General features: G+C 36.8%; 1 protein-coding gene across 10 annotated transcripts in view; it reads left to right on the forward strand.

Annotated features, from left to right (window-relative positions):
- Positions 1-16,187, forward strand: part of CHD7 (chromodomain helicase DNA binding protein 7) — a 145,129-nt gene that overhangs the window by 69,103 nt on the left and 59,839 nt on the right. Inside the window, exon 1 of one of the 10 annotated variants that reach the window (XM_021555655.4) lies at positions 1-15,760. This exon is cut by the window's left edge and continues 13,479 nt beyond it. The exons of the other annotated variants lie outside the window; for them this stretch is intronic. Within the exon in view, the coding sequence (XP_021411330.3) occupies positions 15,758-15,760 (3 nt within the window). The 5' untranslated portion in view covers positions 1-15,757. The remainder of the gene's footprint in view (positions 15,761-16,187) is intronic. 10 annotated transcript variants of the gene reach the window in all.

The raw sequence follows: 16,187 nt of genomic DNA on the forward strand, positions 1-16,187 counted from the left end.
TTGACTTCTGTAGATTTACATGTCCTCAAAAAAGCCTTTGGGTATCTTCTGTGTTACTTTGTCTTCTAATAGATCTAGAATATAACCTCTGCCGTTTCAGTATGTGACTTCCTGCATTTAAAAGGTTTTTACTGACTATGTCTAATTGGATAATCAAAAATTCTCATGCAGAACTTTGGGGACTGGTACATAAAAAGCACACTAGCAGTGCATGTGAGAATGCCTACCTTGCTTCAATGCTAGAAAACAACCAGTTTATTTCTTGCAAGTTAAAAACACAGGATTACTTAAATCTTGATCAATGTCTTTTCCTTTTAAGTCAGAAATATGTTCTGTGAGTTTAGCTACTGAAGAGGTAGATGCTTGTATTCATAAATGAAGCAAAGAAAACATTGTGGGGGAGAAAATAAATATCCAAGAAAACTTGTGTTGTAAGTAGTTCAAGTATGATCTTCAGGTTGTCTTGCTTTTTCAGTTATCAACTGTGTAAGACTTAGTAGCAAGTGTGAAAGATAAAAGCTCTTGCTCCTTTCTGTCTCTTATGTCTCTACATCAGTTTGTATCAAACTTAGCCTAAAACAAAACAGTTCTATAAACCAGTCAGTTCCCCCAGTGGGTGGAGATAGAAGAAAGGGTTTTGGATTATTGATTAACTAGTCTAGAGAACCCTCAAAGCAAGGTGTGGACTTCTGGGCTGGGAGCTATGGGGTAGTTTCTATGGAAAAGGTTCCTCTTTTTCTGAGGGAAGAATTTGTTCTATCTTCATTTATCCTCATTGATTCTACACTTGTATTAGAGATATGTGTAGGAAGCTCTTAAGGAAGAACAAGTTTTCCAACACAGCATTAGAAAGAGGTGAAATTCTCTCAGGAGTCTTTTTAGTTGCAAAATTCTGGTTGGCAGGTTAAGACACACTATATCACTGATACTGAATTGATGTAACTGTGTAAATGGACAAATGATGGAAGACCAGTAATTTAATAAATTGCATACTTCTGCTTTTCTCAAATCTCTGTTGTCTGAAGTATTTGAAAATAAAAATTACTTCTGCAATGTTTGGGGAAAATTGTCCAAACCAGAGAATAGAAAAGTCATTGCAAAAGAACACTGCTACTGTGGCATCTTTATTTAATAAGCAGCCCTTTCTATTTTAAACAGTATTGTTGCATTTTATATGATAGTCATGATACAAAGACTATTACTTGCCAAAGAAAAAACATACATTTGAAATCACAGATTTTTTGGGGGGGTATCTCAAGTAATCACATTCATACCTGTGATGACTTAAGGATGTGTGTGATGTAAAGCTTATAAAACAGGTAATACTACAGGGTTTTTTCTGACTGTTTTGGCCAATGTAGTTTAAAAGCTTTTTGGGTAGCCAACCCCATTTCTCAGGTTTGAAGATAAAATTTCTGTGACCAGGAGCTTGTTTTACCAGCCCTATTAGTCTGCTTAATATCTGCTTTCTTCCCCTAGAGAATTAAACATAAGTGTTTTTTCTAACCATATTTAACTCTTTTCTAGCTAAATATTCTAGTTTTCTTCACTAATATGTTCTGTTTGTCATATTCCAAATTGGATTTGTTAAAATGCTTTTTTTTTTTAATGTAAACAAGATTTTGCTCTTGATTTTTACTGTTCCCAGTCATTAGAAGCAAAGTATTTGCAAAGGTTGTCTGGGCCATTGAGTTGAGCTTCCAGCTGTCACATCTGCCATCTTATAAACTGCTTTTCTAAACCTCATCAAGGTCAAAGAGCAGTTGGCTTTTGCTTCCAGTATTCCTGTTTTTTGAAATTCGCACCCAAATCAGATCAGTTTGAATGTTGGAACAGGAATCTGACTGTCCTAAATTTATTAGATGCCAGTTTCATACTGAATTTGCTCTGGTGTCAATTTTACCCATCTTAATTATTTTCATTTACTGTATTAGGATCTGTCAGTGTTTTGATAAATAGCAATCTATCTAATGTAAGTTAAATTCCCTTTGGATTTCTCCTTCAGGATGATCTCTAGGTGTACTTGAGGTGTAATTGTTCTTGATGTGGATGATCAGAATTTTGTGCAGTGTTGTACTCTGGCACAAATACTTCCCTAAGCTTTCTGGAAGCAATCTTGAGAGGGAGTTGAATGTTTTAATTTTCTTTTCCTCATTGTACATCACACCAGTTGTTTACAGACAATCCTGTGATTTAAGTACAAGCTATTTTGGTCTTTAGCTACACAGTCATACATTGTTTTATGTAAGTATATATGAATTTTAAAAAATCACTGATAATAAAATGGCACAAAAATTACAAGTACTGAAATATTTCAAATTTGGAAAAGTGTATGAAATACTGATTAAATTTCAGAGGGCTCTACACTGATGGGCTCAATTTCTGTGTTAGTGTTTTGAAGTGACGTGTCCACAGTTCTGAGGATCTCACTTAGAACTAGGATGGTGAGTAAGCACGAGGTGCTCTACTGCTAGGAGATACATTCAGCTGTGTAATGCTTAAAGGACACCTTCCTTGGCAATAACATTTAAAAATACTAATTCCTCCTACTCATCTGTAATCCTCTTCCCACAGCTTGAGCTCAGGACTATAGTGGAACCTATTATGGGGAAAAGGTCTATGACTCAGCCATTGAGCCATGCAAACTCTTGGCTTCTTTAATTGGCACCATTAAATCTTTAGTAGTATGTCTCTCATAATATATAGGTGTCATTGGTATAAAATGCATCACTGCTGAAGATATATTGTATCCTTTGCTCTCTGATTTCTGTGACTTGATCAACCATAGGTGTTTAAAGGCTGGTTAATCAGACTTTTTTAGAAGTACTGCTACTGTTTAGGAGTATATTGAAAACAAAATGTAAGAGAGCCATAGCACAAAACATTACTTTCCAGGTTATTTTCCTTTTCTATTTGGACACAGGAGAGGGAAAAGGAAAAACTTGTCTTTGCATTATATTTTATCTACACAGAAGTTATTTAACTTGAAGACTGAGTATCTTCTCCATGACAGGATGGGAGAAGTTAATTCTTGAGCATATAACCAGGGGACAACTGGCTTCATGTAGTTGATTTTTTTTTTTTTCCCTGTTGCAGGTTGGTTTTGGGGTTGGTTTGGCAGGTTTTTGATTGTGTTGATTTTTTTGTACAACATTGGAAAGTGAATGTCGAAACAGCTGTAGTTTGGGAAGGGAGTCAGACGTCATTAGAAACAACTTAAACACTGAAAGTTAAATGTTTGAATACATATGTATATATTAGTGCATGTATATGAGGAACAATAGCAACTTTTAAATCTTTTGTTGTTTTCCCGCACACTTAAGATGGGACACTTAAAATTTTTCAGTGTTTATGTTGGTGTAAGCATTAGTGGCTCTGAAAGAGGGATGTGATGAGGGCATTGGAAAACTGTAATTGTTTGTTACCATCTGAGGAGTCTGCCGCGTGTGTCTCTAGCTGACACGAAGGTTTGGTTATAACACATATATACTTTTTGAAAGTAAGTATCAAGAAAGAAGTAAGTGACAAAAAATGTTAAACTATGTTACTTGACACAAAAGTTACCTGATTGTGCCTGGGGAATGATGTCAAGCTGCAAAGCTGTAGTTAAAAAAGATCTGAAGTAGGACTAACACTGCATGTTCCTGATGCCTATAAAATGGGATGTAATCTGTGTATGTAACCTTTTGTGATAGAAGAAGCTTTTTAATTACTTTGGTTTTATTGTTTGAGGTATGGCCTGATAATTTGTTGACTGTCCATTATCCAGTAAACCTGATAATGAATATTACTGAATCCCTTGAACCAGGCAGACTCTTCCTACAAACAGTGCCTCTCTTCATATCTTCGTAAAAATAGCTAAATTGATGCCTCAGGTTTTAGTGTTTATATTTTTCAGATTCTGTACTGCTTTAGAGTGTAGTTCTGAGCTTCATATTGGGGATAGTAGGCTCTCTTCACAGAGTAGGTAGACAAAACAATTCCTTCTCTAGCTTGGAACCAGGGACAACTGATCCAAATTTCAGGCCCAAGAGCATAAACAACATGGACTGAAGAGAAAAAAACAAGGAGGATGGGATTTCATAATCTAAAGTTATAGTTAGACAATTAACTCCAATATGCTAATGGACCAGAGCTTATAAAAGTGAGAGACCCTGTGACCTGTTGGCCATTTTGTGACCATTTTGGGTTCATCTTGGGTGTAGCCCTGGCTGGGCTCTTGCGTTGCCCAAGGTGTATCCATTAAAGCTTTCTAATAAATACCTGCTTTATTCTTTAACTGTCTGGTCTCTGTTTTAGGTCAACATCAAAACTTCACCAACCATTAATTCATTCATCATCTTAAGTCTCCTGTAGTGTGTATTCTCCATTTTACATATGAGTAAACCAGTACAGAGGGATAGGGAATTGCCTGAGGCAAGAGTGATAGTAATGGATTTGGAGCTTCTTTGAGTGTGTTATGCTGGGCTGTATTGCCCTGAAGCTGAAGCCAGTAGTTATACAAGTAGGTGCTTTCTTGCAGTCACCATTGAGCAGTTTTCAAGAAGGTCCATGGCAAATCCTTTGCTGGAAACCCCTCTTAATAAGAAATAAGTATGTAATTTAAAAGAAAAGGGAAAAATAAAACCCAACAAAACAAAAGCCCATCTAGGGAAAAAAGAAAAAGGTATCACAATGGGTTGAGGCTGGTAGGAAGAAGTAACTTATCTTTCCTGACATCCACCGCTTTCATCACTTGTCATAGTCTTTCCCAGGGTAACATGAGTCTTTTATTCAGGATAATGTCATAGTCATTTAGATCTGATTTAATCTAGAAGTCTGATCCATCCTGTGAACTGCATGAGGCAGCAGTTGTGGAATAACTAGGGAAGAGCTTCACTGTTGCTGTCGGTTAGAGATATTGCAGTAGAAAGTTAAGCACTAGGGCATAAAATTAATTTCATGACAACAATTATTCTTTGTTTCCTAGTATCTGAAATATTTAAGTACTTTAGACTGTAATGTAAAAGAATAAAAATATGTTTATGATTTATAGAGTGTTTTCATAGAGTTACAATGAACTTTAAGTAATCTTTTCAAGACAACATTGCCTGTTTGCTGTTCCACTTGCAGGACTTATTGGTCAGTGCCTGAAGAAAGGTTTTGAATTTCTGCTGGACAAGAACAGCTTAATATTGGATAAAAATGGGTTAGAAAAGTAATTCCAAATTATTTGGGACATCTAATAGAAGTAACAGTGATGGTAGCAGTGGGATTTTGGAGTTTCTTTTACCCTCATGATTTCTTTGTGATTAAGGAAATGGCATTTAGAATGTCAAAACATAAAGTTATAGTTTTAGATTATGAGTCTCCTAGTACTAAGTGTGCTCACTGTTACTATGCATTTGAAACAATAGCAATTAAACACTTTGAGATTTGGAGTAGACATAAACAGTAGATCCAGCTTGATTGAGATACTGTAGATGTAATCTTGTGGTATCAGAAAACATTTATCAAATATGGTCTTTTGGGAGAAAGTTCTGAGATGAGGCTCTTTTAATAAAACAAAGTTAGCAAATGTAAAGATTAAAATAATTAAATAATAATAATAATAAGTTTAGAGTAATTTAACTTTCTTTCTTTGGTGGTACCTTAGTATTTTATAGTATTAGAAGTCCATGTGATCAGAGAATTCTGTGTGCTTTTTAAAATATGTAGCAGAAAAGACTTGAGTACAACTTGTAGTTAAAAAAAAAAAAGGCACCAGCACAAATAATGAATGAAAAGGATTTAATCTTTTGCTTGTGGATACTGTACAGCTGCACCTTGTACAGAGGGAAGATGGCAAAGGAAGAAGAGTATTGCATTATTTGCCTAGTGGGTCTCTTCCAGTCATTCAGAAAATATAATTGAAGTGAATGTTTGTCAGCTCCAAACTGAAACCAAAGTGTACTATCTGTGCTGGTACTGCTTCTAATGCTTTCAGCTAATTTTTCTTGATCTGGTACACACTTAACTGCAAGATATCTTGGTGAAATTATAAAAATATCTTATTGCAAATCACAGAAAAATCAGAGTACTCTGTAATTTAATAAAAATACTTGGAGATGGTATTGTGGAATATCTTGGTACTTCAGTGGACTACAGCTTTCTATGGACAGGAGTAAAAACTCAGCAATTCTAGTCCTTTACATATCTGTTGAAATATTTAAGGCCATTGCCATTTCCTTGAATGTGATATACATATTTATACCTTTGGGGGAAATTTGTTATTTCTTGGGGCAGGCAGATAGAGGAAGTGATAAAGTTCTTAGTAAAGACTCTCTATGAATTGCATCCTCTTTGCACCAGCCTTGTCATCTGGTGCATGTTTGTCATTAAATTTTGACTGGTATATTTCTTATATGTGCAGGCTTCTTAAACATGGATGTTTAACAAGAAGCTGATGGTGGGGAACTCTTAAAAGAAAAATGCTTGGCTTTTGTTTTCCTAGGTATATAAGGAAGGGGAGAGAAGTTATATCTATTCCTACTGTATTGGAACAAACATCATATGCTAATAAATGTAATGGCCGAAAAATGCATTTGAAAGCATTTTACTGGTGGTTGCTGTATCTTACTGTTTATGAATGTTTGGTGTTGTGTTCTTCAGTTGCTGAAGGCAACTCTGTCATGTCTATGAGTGGGGACTTACTGTCTGAGGGCAGCTGTGATTCCTAGGCTGCCTCTGGGGTGACATTTTCAGAGATGGGCTAGCCCTGTTGAAGACCCTTGCATTAGAGTGTCCTCAGAAGAAGGGTGAGAGGTTGCCCTGGGGCAGGTAAGAATGGCAAAACAGAGTGTGAATTACATCAGGAAGGCTGAAAAGACTGGCTGTGACTTGTGTCTTTCTAAAGCTTCCCAAGACTGGAAGACAAGCCCAGAAGAAAGGCCACTCAGGTGTGCATACACAAGCAGGGTGCAAGCAGGACACCCTGCAGGTTGAGTTTGAGGACTTTCTGGTACAGGCATGTTGTAATAAAGGACAGAGGCATGTAGTGGTGCCAAGTAATTAGATTGGGGCAATATGCAGTTGTAGCCACATGGTGCCCATCTGCTCCTAGTGGATTTCCTTACAGTCTGTTGCAGTTTGGTCCTTTTGCAGTCTATAACTTTGTCATGAAGGGAAGTGTAGGGAGTGGTACTCACCTTTCTCCCTGGTGGCCAATAGGAGAACCTGAGTGAATGGTATGAAGTTGTGTTGGGGAGGTTTGGTTTGGATATTAGGAAAAAGGTTTTTCCCCAGTGGTGGTTGGACACTGGAACAGGCTCCCCAGAGAAGTGGTCACAGCCCCCAGCTTGACAGAGAAGCATTTGGATGTTTTCAGGGGCATGATATGACTCTTGGGGTGTCCTGTGCAGGGCCAGGAGTTGGACTTTGGTGATCCTTGTGGGTTTCTTCCAACCCAGGATATGCTATGATTCAGTGATTAATTGTTAAAAAGCATTAGTATTGTCCTTACAAGTAATAAGCTGGAGCTCACAGGATGTTCATCAGACAGGTGGACATTTCTTTCATTTCTGTTTACTTGATCCTTAAGTGCTGCAGAGCAGGCAGGAGAAAAATGTTTCCTGCGCTGCAAGTCTTCAGCTTAATCTAATGAAAAAACCTACCCCAATCATACTGCTCTTCTCTCTATAGTTGTTCTTCCCTTAGACTAAAGTAAATTTTTAAATTATAAATAAGAAGAATTTGAAGTGCACTTATTCTGAATTCAGATAAAGAATACTTTGTTAGAGGTTTGGCAAATCAAAAAAGAAGTATTGCTTCTGACTTAACACATACACCTTGTATTTTAATTTTTTTGATAGTATGTATTTATCAAGTAAACATACAATATAGTATCTTATTACTCATCACCTTATATTTTTTACATTTATAGTCTGTTAAATAAGTTTTCTTGTAATTCTTGGGTGTTAGAAGGGGTGGGAAAAAAAACCAGAATAAAAACGCTCTTGCTGTGGTGTGTAATGCTATTACTGCAACTATTACTTGCAGCAGTGAAAACACAGATGGAACCTTTTCAGTTGCCTGTGGTCAGAAGAAACAGCGCTTGTGCCACGTATGCTTGTTTTTGATTTTCTCATAAACCTGGTGCCATGTGCTGCATGTCACTGTGATTTAAATTTGATAACAGAAAGATTATTGATATGAATAGATATGATTTATTTAAGGTCCCTCTGAAAATGGCTCTCTGAGTAACTTTAGTCTTCTGTAGTTTGAAAAGCAAAGTTTTAGAGGACATTTATTGTTTCATTACTGTGGGCTGGCCCTAAGTGCTTAATATACCAAGTCATCCAGGACTGTTTTGTTGCATTTTCTTTTTCTGGGTAGGGAACAGGGTGTTTAGTGGAAATCATAGTTGGTACCAGAGTATCATAAACTATGGTGATAGCAATACAATGTGATGTAGGAACAGGTTACTCTTCAGAGAGGATGGAGCTCCATGCATTTGACCTTCAGTAGGTGAATGGAGAGAATTCGGCCGGTGGAGAGACAAGGCTGCATGTACAGGGCAGTGCAGTTTTGTCTCTCCCCTCAGGACCTTGGATTCCAAAGCATGGCTGTGCCTGAGAGAAAGAGGGTATTTGCATTTGACTGTTTTGGAGGAACTGCTTTGCTTTCACAGTGAAGCAAAGGGGCTGTGGGGATGTAGAAGCAAGCCCAAGAGCAACAATTCAGCCTGTATATAGGCTAAAATGTTAGAGTTGTCTTTAGGAATGCTAATTTATTTAATAATAGCAGTTTAATTATTACTGTTTTGGTTGAGTATGTGCAGATGTTTCTTCCCCTATATAACCCCTTTACTGGAGAATTTGAAGTAGTGTACTAGATTTTCTGGAGACTCATCCTGACACATTCTGTGACTTCCCTATCTTGCCTGGTGATGATCCAGTCTTGTCTTAGAGGGGTTGGAAAAGATTGTTGGTAAATCTCCTGGATATTCTCTAATCCAAGGAATTCTCTTGTAAACACTAGGTATCTTGATAGCTGTGCCTGGGAATAACTTCAGACATAACTTCACAAAGAGAATGCACGCATTTTTAAATACAAATGTTACATGGCAGAATCAAAGAACCATTAAGGTTGGAAAAGACCTTTAAGATCCTCAAGTCTGACAGTCAACAACTTCTGTGGTAAAACATGTTGGCATGTTCTGGCACATCTTCTGCTTGATAGTGGAGCACACACAAAGTGAAGTTTCCTTTTACTATGGCCAGGCACAGAGGGCAGACTTGAGGTGGACAAGCTGTCAACATGAGCAATAAGCTTTCACCAGTAGAATTCAGTACCTAATTGTCCCACCCTTTGTTATGTGTCTCTGCAGCTAGAGCTAGTAAAAACTTGCCAAAGTCATGAGTCCTCAACCAGTCTACATAGTGATGATAGAGAGTAGAGAGTCAGGCTGCTGTTTGTAATACTTGGGACCTGCCCTGCTTGCATTAGGGGTGACTTATACTGCTAAGTCAGTCTATATTGCAAAGTAACCTCTAGCAAAATAAGTATTAATAAAACATTTGTCTTATTGACCATCACATCACCAATTACATACAATCCTTGTGGAAGCTGTTGCAATGTCTTACATGTAGAGGAAATTTGGAGCATGCGTGCTTCATTACTGTAGGGGTGGCAACTGCCTGGTCAACACTGATTCTGATCAATTCTGATCACTGGACAGCAACCTAGGACATCTCTTATGGGACAACTTAGTTGTTTCTTGAGCTATGAACAAATTGTCAGCACTCATTGCACTGGCTGATATTCCATAGTTTAGTAATATGTCTCACTTTTTCTGTAAACACAAAACACTACATATAATTGCTTAAAATTATAATGGGATATTTGCTTTTGGATGGCAGCATTAGTATAATTCACCTTTTGTAATCTGTGTTTCTTCACAGAGTACACAACGAGTAAATAAATAATTCTATTACTGTAGCTGTACTGAGACTCAATTAAGAAACTGTATTTTGCATAGCATGTTTTTATTCCTCCAAATACTGTTATTTGGTGGTATTTTCAGCTCCACCAAATCAGAAATTGTAGCAGTTTTACAGTAGTAGCAGAGGGCACTAAGGTTGGTTTTAATCACTTCCACTCCACTGTTAGGATGGTGTTGGCATCAGAATTACTTTTTTTTTTATTCAGTTTTTAAAAAAACTTTGGATCAGCAAGTTATAACTTGTTAAAACCAGTACAATTACAAGCAGGTTTCCAGGAGCAGTAACAGAGCAGGATGACTTAGAATAGTCTTAGATTATTCTGTTTTCTCATAAGACTTGATTAAGAAAGAAAATGGTATTGCAGCAGCACTTTGCTAAAACATTAACTTTTTTCATGCACAATAGTTTTTTCTTGCTAGAAAGTTATTACTAGAACTTCTATTTTCTATACACTTTCATCTGTGTTCTGAATAGATATGTCAAGAAATTTAGATTCTTTTCAAGCCTGTTTGCAAAATAGACTTTCATTCTCACGTTCTATGATGTCCTTCTCTTTATTGCAGAGAACACTGACAGTGCTTGTTGGTTTATAAATCCCAGTTGTCACTTTGGAACTACAATTATCTTAGGAGGGGTCTGAATTACTGAGATACCAGTTATTTCTAAACAGAATCACGTTCCCCAAAATATTTTAATATTAAGTATTTTCATATAGTACAGTAAAAGAAACATACACATCTTCAAGGTAGTAGTTTCACAGAAAAGGGAAGGGATCATCATTCACAATAAAGGAGAAGAAACTGATCAGTAAAACATTTTTGAAACAATTGCAGGTGTGAATGTAGTCTTGGGGAGGATGTTTCTGAACTTCGACTAGTGTAGAAAAAATACTGTACAGCTTTTGCTAAATGTAGGTACTGGCATTTGGCTGGAGTTTTGGTGATGGTGTTGATTCCTGTTTACTCTTAAGGTTTTTACTGATATGTGAGCTCTGCCTATGGACAATGTCAGGAAAGCATTTATGGAGGCCTAGAAAGGGTGACGCATGTTTCACACTGAGACAGCACTAAGAGAGGCCTAATGCTGAAAGTATTCATAAGACAGTTGAGAATTGCAGGAACAAAGCAATGTATAGAGACATGACTCAGAAACTTCCCAAATTAGTCAAGATGAGTAGTTCATTCTAAATAATCCAGAGGGAGGGTGAATCCTGTCATTAACCTTTGAAAGGAAGAATCATGGAGCAATTTGGTTATGTGATGGCTTTTAACACCTTTTGGGCTGTCCCATCAGGAAGGATACAAATTCAAAATGAATGATCACTGGCATTAGGTAGAGCTGCTGCTGGAAGCATGCTGTAGTGTGTGTTCAGTTTTCAAGGAATTTTCACAGGTTGCTATTTTAACTTTTCCAGAATGAGGGTGATAATTGAACATGCTTGCAGTTGAGAATATTCTGCAATGATTTACCTAAAGTGAAATTATCCATTGTATGGAGATCTTACCAAAGTGGTTTGTATTTTGAAGTCAGTTGGGACTGACTGAGCACTTGCTGTACTGTTAGATGACTTAGTAAACCAACATTCAAGAAAACTTAAAGGAAGCGTTGTTCTTGTAGCTCTTTATTTAAATATGGAAAAGACCATGGAATATGGAAATAATACCCATGAGGGAAATGAAAGTGTAGTCCTGGTAAAAAGTTGGGATTTTAAAAATTGTTTGTTGTTTGGTGCTGATGTTTAAATTTCACAAAGTTAGCTGAGTCACATCACATATTTTGCTGCTCTTGCTTCATATTTTCTAAAGCTCAATACTGGTTTAAGTTGCTGCTCTGTTAGGGGAGCGACACTCAGCTTCTTTCACTACAGTTGATTGTGGTTCAGTCCTTGTTCAAGCAACAGAAAAACTCTCCTCCTTAACCTCCCTTCCTGCCACTCACCCTCACTGGATTAATCCTACATCTTGTCCATCTTGCCACTTCATGAAACAGGCCTAGTTTGAGACAGCTCTCTGTGCTTTGGGCTGGGGAGAATGAGCTTACACTCTATAAGTGTAAGCAGCTGTGAAACACAGGCAAATTGGTTTAATTTTTCAAATCTTGTTTATACCTGTTTGGAAGCTCAAAAATAGATTTGAGTTCCAGAAATTTTGCAGTCTAGAATCCAACAATTCTATTTCTGTAATAGTATTTTCATTTTCTATTTCCTTGGGTGTTGTTGGCTCTTACTGACAATGCTGTATAGCCTGTTGTGCCACAAATTGTTTTAACACTTTGGAGTTCTTGAAGAATCTCTGTTTTTCTCTAATAAGCTGCAATCTTTAGGAGTGTCCTGCATTGTGATATTGCATGTTAATAGCATTGATTAACTGTCGAGCAGTGGGAACTGATGAGAAAATGTCTATTGTAAAATTAAATGGAATTACTGAAGACTGTGCCATGCTGCTGGTTAGGGAGGTGACTAGCCCCAGTAGTCGCTGGTAGGAGTATTAATGTGAGCTCCAGGTTTTTTCACATGATTAAAACAGGCCATCTGTTCTTTGTTAAATGTTTACAAAAACAGCTTTTCTCTAAAAGATTTAAAGAGATGTGGGTCTAGTAAACACACCAATATTTTTGAGCACCTTTTTCACCTTATTTCAAATAATACCAAAAATAATTCTGCTACAATATCAAATAGGATGAATAGCTATTTGTGTTTAATCTCTACTGGTTTCTTTCCCATGGAAGATTAAATTCTGTACAAACATACTAAATTATGGCTTTGTTACTACTAAAAGCAGCAGGAGAAGCAATTTCTGTGAAATATGCAGATAATTTTTTCAGTCTTTTGATAAAAATTTGCTATATATATTTTTTTTTTTAAATTCTGTAAATGGAAAATGGGGTTCTTTCACTAGAAATTGTGACCCTGTAACTAGAGCTAATCTTTTCTAGATTTAAAGAAGTAGAACTATTTGAAATAATTCCCTGTGGTAGGCTTAAACTAATATTTATAGTGAAAGTCTGTTGTTCTTCCTTTTCTCCATACTTAAGAAAGAGCAGACAACTGGTTTGGGGTAAGAAAATGCATCTTTCAAGCTGCTTCCAGTCTCTTCTCAGTAGATTTGTGCTGCTTCTACACAGCTTCACACTAGGGAGCAATGTGGGGTTGTCAGTTAGGGATAAACGGTTTTAGCATATTGCAGACGTACAGCCACAGACTTCCTAGAAAAAGAAAAGTATTCACAGCTCTTTCTTTGAGAGAGTGCTATAATTTAGAAAATAATGTATAAGTGGATTACAAAATGTGCCAAACTGCAAGGGGAGTGGCACGTGGCAAAAGTAATGTATTTTCAAGTAATAGCAAATACAGCCTACGAAGCCTAATTAAGGCAGAATTGTCTTTTTGCAGATGCAATATTCTGGAGATTCTGAATTGTATGAACCAAAACCATAGTATTATTATACTTGGTAATGCACACAACTTGATCCTTTAAATAAAAGGCAGTAAGTTTGGGGTTTTTTTAGTATTTGTTTCAGGCATAATGTTTTAGTCTAATGTATAGTCTTTAGTTGTTTTAGAGCCTGAAAATTAATCTTGTGGATAAGGTTTGTGAAAAGTAAAAATCTGAAATTTCACAAGGTGCTACAGTGTGGCAGCAATCGCTGCCATTCTCAGGGCCTTGCCTTCTGGCCAGACCTTATATTAAAACTGCAAATGTCAAGTCATGAAGGGTTGACACTGCTGTTGTGGAGATTGGAAAGCTTTGCTTTCAGATTTGCTTATGACTCTGCTGAAAGTTATTGTTCAAACTTAAACAAACAAAAACAGCCCACAAGTCTTACTAAGGCAGCAAGGATTCTTTTTTTGGTTTTTTTTTTTGTTGTTTGTTTGTTTTTGTTTTTTTTGAATACTGAAGCATTTATAAAATATAATATTGATTTCAGTGATGGTCATACCATCAATGAACTTGCAACGTTTAAAATTTTGTAAAATTAAATATACATGCCATTACTGGATTTCTTGTGGTTTGTTATATTTGTTGGCTTGGCAGTTTCACATCCATAAGAGGAAAAAAAATAAAACTACTGATTCTGACCTGTCCTAGAAAGTTGTGCCTTATACATAAACTTCTAGGTAATTGTAAAAGTCTCTCTTAATATGGCAAACTAATAAAGTAGTGCCAAATTCAAGGTACTTACTCAATGCAATATCTAGAAATAATGGAAAGAAAACCCTGAAGTTCTTATGTGTTATATATAGCAGGTGAGCAGTATTGTAAAACGGGATTGAGTATGGTAGTGAAAAAATTGGTGAAACTTGTACTTGGAATTTCTGCAAAAATTCAGGATGCATGAGATACAAAATGGCAGATAAGGCAGAAATGTATTGACTATCTTGCAAAATGTTAAACGTGCTGCTCTGAGAACTCAGGGATAAGAAGTACTTACAGATGATCTCAGTAATGTACCTGTATTCTCCTGCCTAAAAATAATGGTTAGACAAGCACATAACAGTCCAAGGTAAAGAAAAGGCTGTTTTCTTATGTGTCATATAACAAATCTGAGACACTTAATTCATTCAACCAAATTCACAACCAATCAGAACATTTTGAAAGTTCTCCATTTTATATAATGTGTAATTGGACTGCAGAACTCATTGTTACCACTGACCCTGTGGGATAGTGTTTTCTATAGAGATACCCAGTTTTTGTGAACTTGCCAGCACGGAGCTGTATGTGCCGGGGATGCCTACAGATTTCTAGAGCAGGTGTTGATTCATACTTCACGATGCCTAGCATGAGGTGGTCTTGAAGTGGGGCTGACTGATGCAGTGCTAATGCAATGAGTGCATGGGGTTTTCATTAGAGCTGCATTTCCACTGCAACTTAGATCCTGTTGCTCTAAAAAGGATCTTAATAAACATGTGGAGGACAGAAACAAGCAGAAGTCATCCTTAGAAGTCCTTGGTAAATCCAAGAGATGCAGACCATCAGACTGTCACTCAGGCCTTCCCTCTTGTTGTGTCTCTTCCACAAAGAGCTGTAGTGTGTAGCATGTACCATTCAGACCTCTCTCAGACATCATTCTTTCTTATCTTCCTGAGAACCTAGGTCCTTTTGCTTCTAAGTATGTCAGTGTGTTTGTTGCACAGTGGGTTTATGTTACTGTGAAGAAATGGCAGTAGTTAGGACTGCACTGGTTCAGTTTGTTTACATTCAGAAAATGGTATTAATATATTTGGAAATATAGACATGCATTCACATTCTCATGTAATATGGTCAAGAATTTTGTTTCCTAAATTAAGTACATTTCTATTTAGATCTAGGTGGCTGAAGTAGATTATCTGTGTATGCCCATCGGTCCTCCTTATGCTCAGGGATTGGTTTTGTAGCCATTCATTTGCATGCTTGCCACTTTTCAGCAAGTGTCATTGGAAAAAAAAAATTGGAGAAAAGGAAATGCAAAGAACATTACAGTTACACTGGCACTACTTTTCGTAGAAGTAAAATTCTTATTTGTTATTAACTTTTCTTCTCCGCAGTTCAACAAATCAAGTATCTCAAATAGCTGTCCTTTTATACCATGATTAATCCACCTAGAGGTATCCTGATGTAATTTTTAGGGAACAGAAAAGGAGGAGAAACAGAGAGGAAGCAGGGGGTAAAATGATCTGACCATATATGTAGGTGCAAGAAAGGCATCAGTACAGTGTCATGCTGTTACTTTTCTCCTAGAAAAGCATTTTCGTCCTGCATTTATAACCATGGGCAGGCAAGGAGAAGCTGGTCAGAGCTTTGATATGCTGCAGAGTCATGGTAGAGCTTAGATATCTTTTGACTGCAGACTCATAGATCTTTGTGCAGAACAGAACCATTGATTGAAGTGAAAATAGTTGTCAATATATTCAGTATATTTTAGTCTAGGTATTTAACATTTGTGTAATTATATATAGGTTTTCCTGTAGTTTGTAAGTTTAGTGTAAACCTGATACACTACAGAGACTTTGAAATAGGATGTTTATGCAGATTCATAAGCACTTACTGTAGTTCTCTGTCCAGTCTGGAGCAGCAACAAATCTGTTTCGAGTCCAAGCTGGAAGCAGTGGATCTTGGACATAAAACATAACCTTGTATTACATTTTCTAGTGGCTTAATCCTTCACTTGCTGATCAAAATACCTCCTGTTACAGATGAGCCAATGTAAATTGCCTTAATTGATTTTTTATCAATATAGCCTGTGAAT

This window comes from Lonchura striata, chromosome 2 (genome assembly GCF_050655825.1).
Source record: "Lonchura striata isolate lonStrDom1 chromosome 2, ASM5065582v1, whole genome shotgun sequence".
Lineage (NCBI taxonomy): Eukaryota > Metazoa > Chordata > Aves > Passeriformes > Estrildidae > Lonchura > Lonchura striata.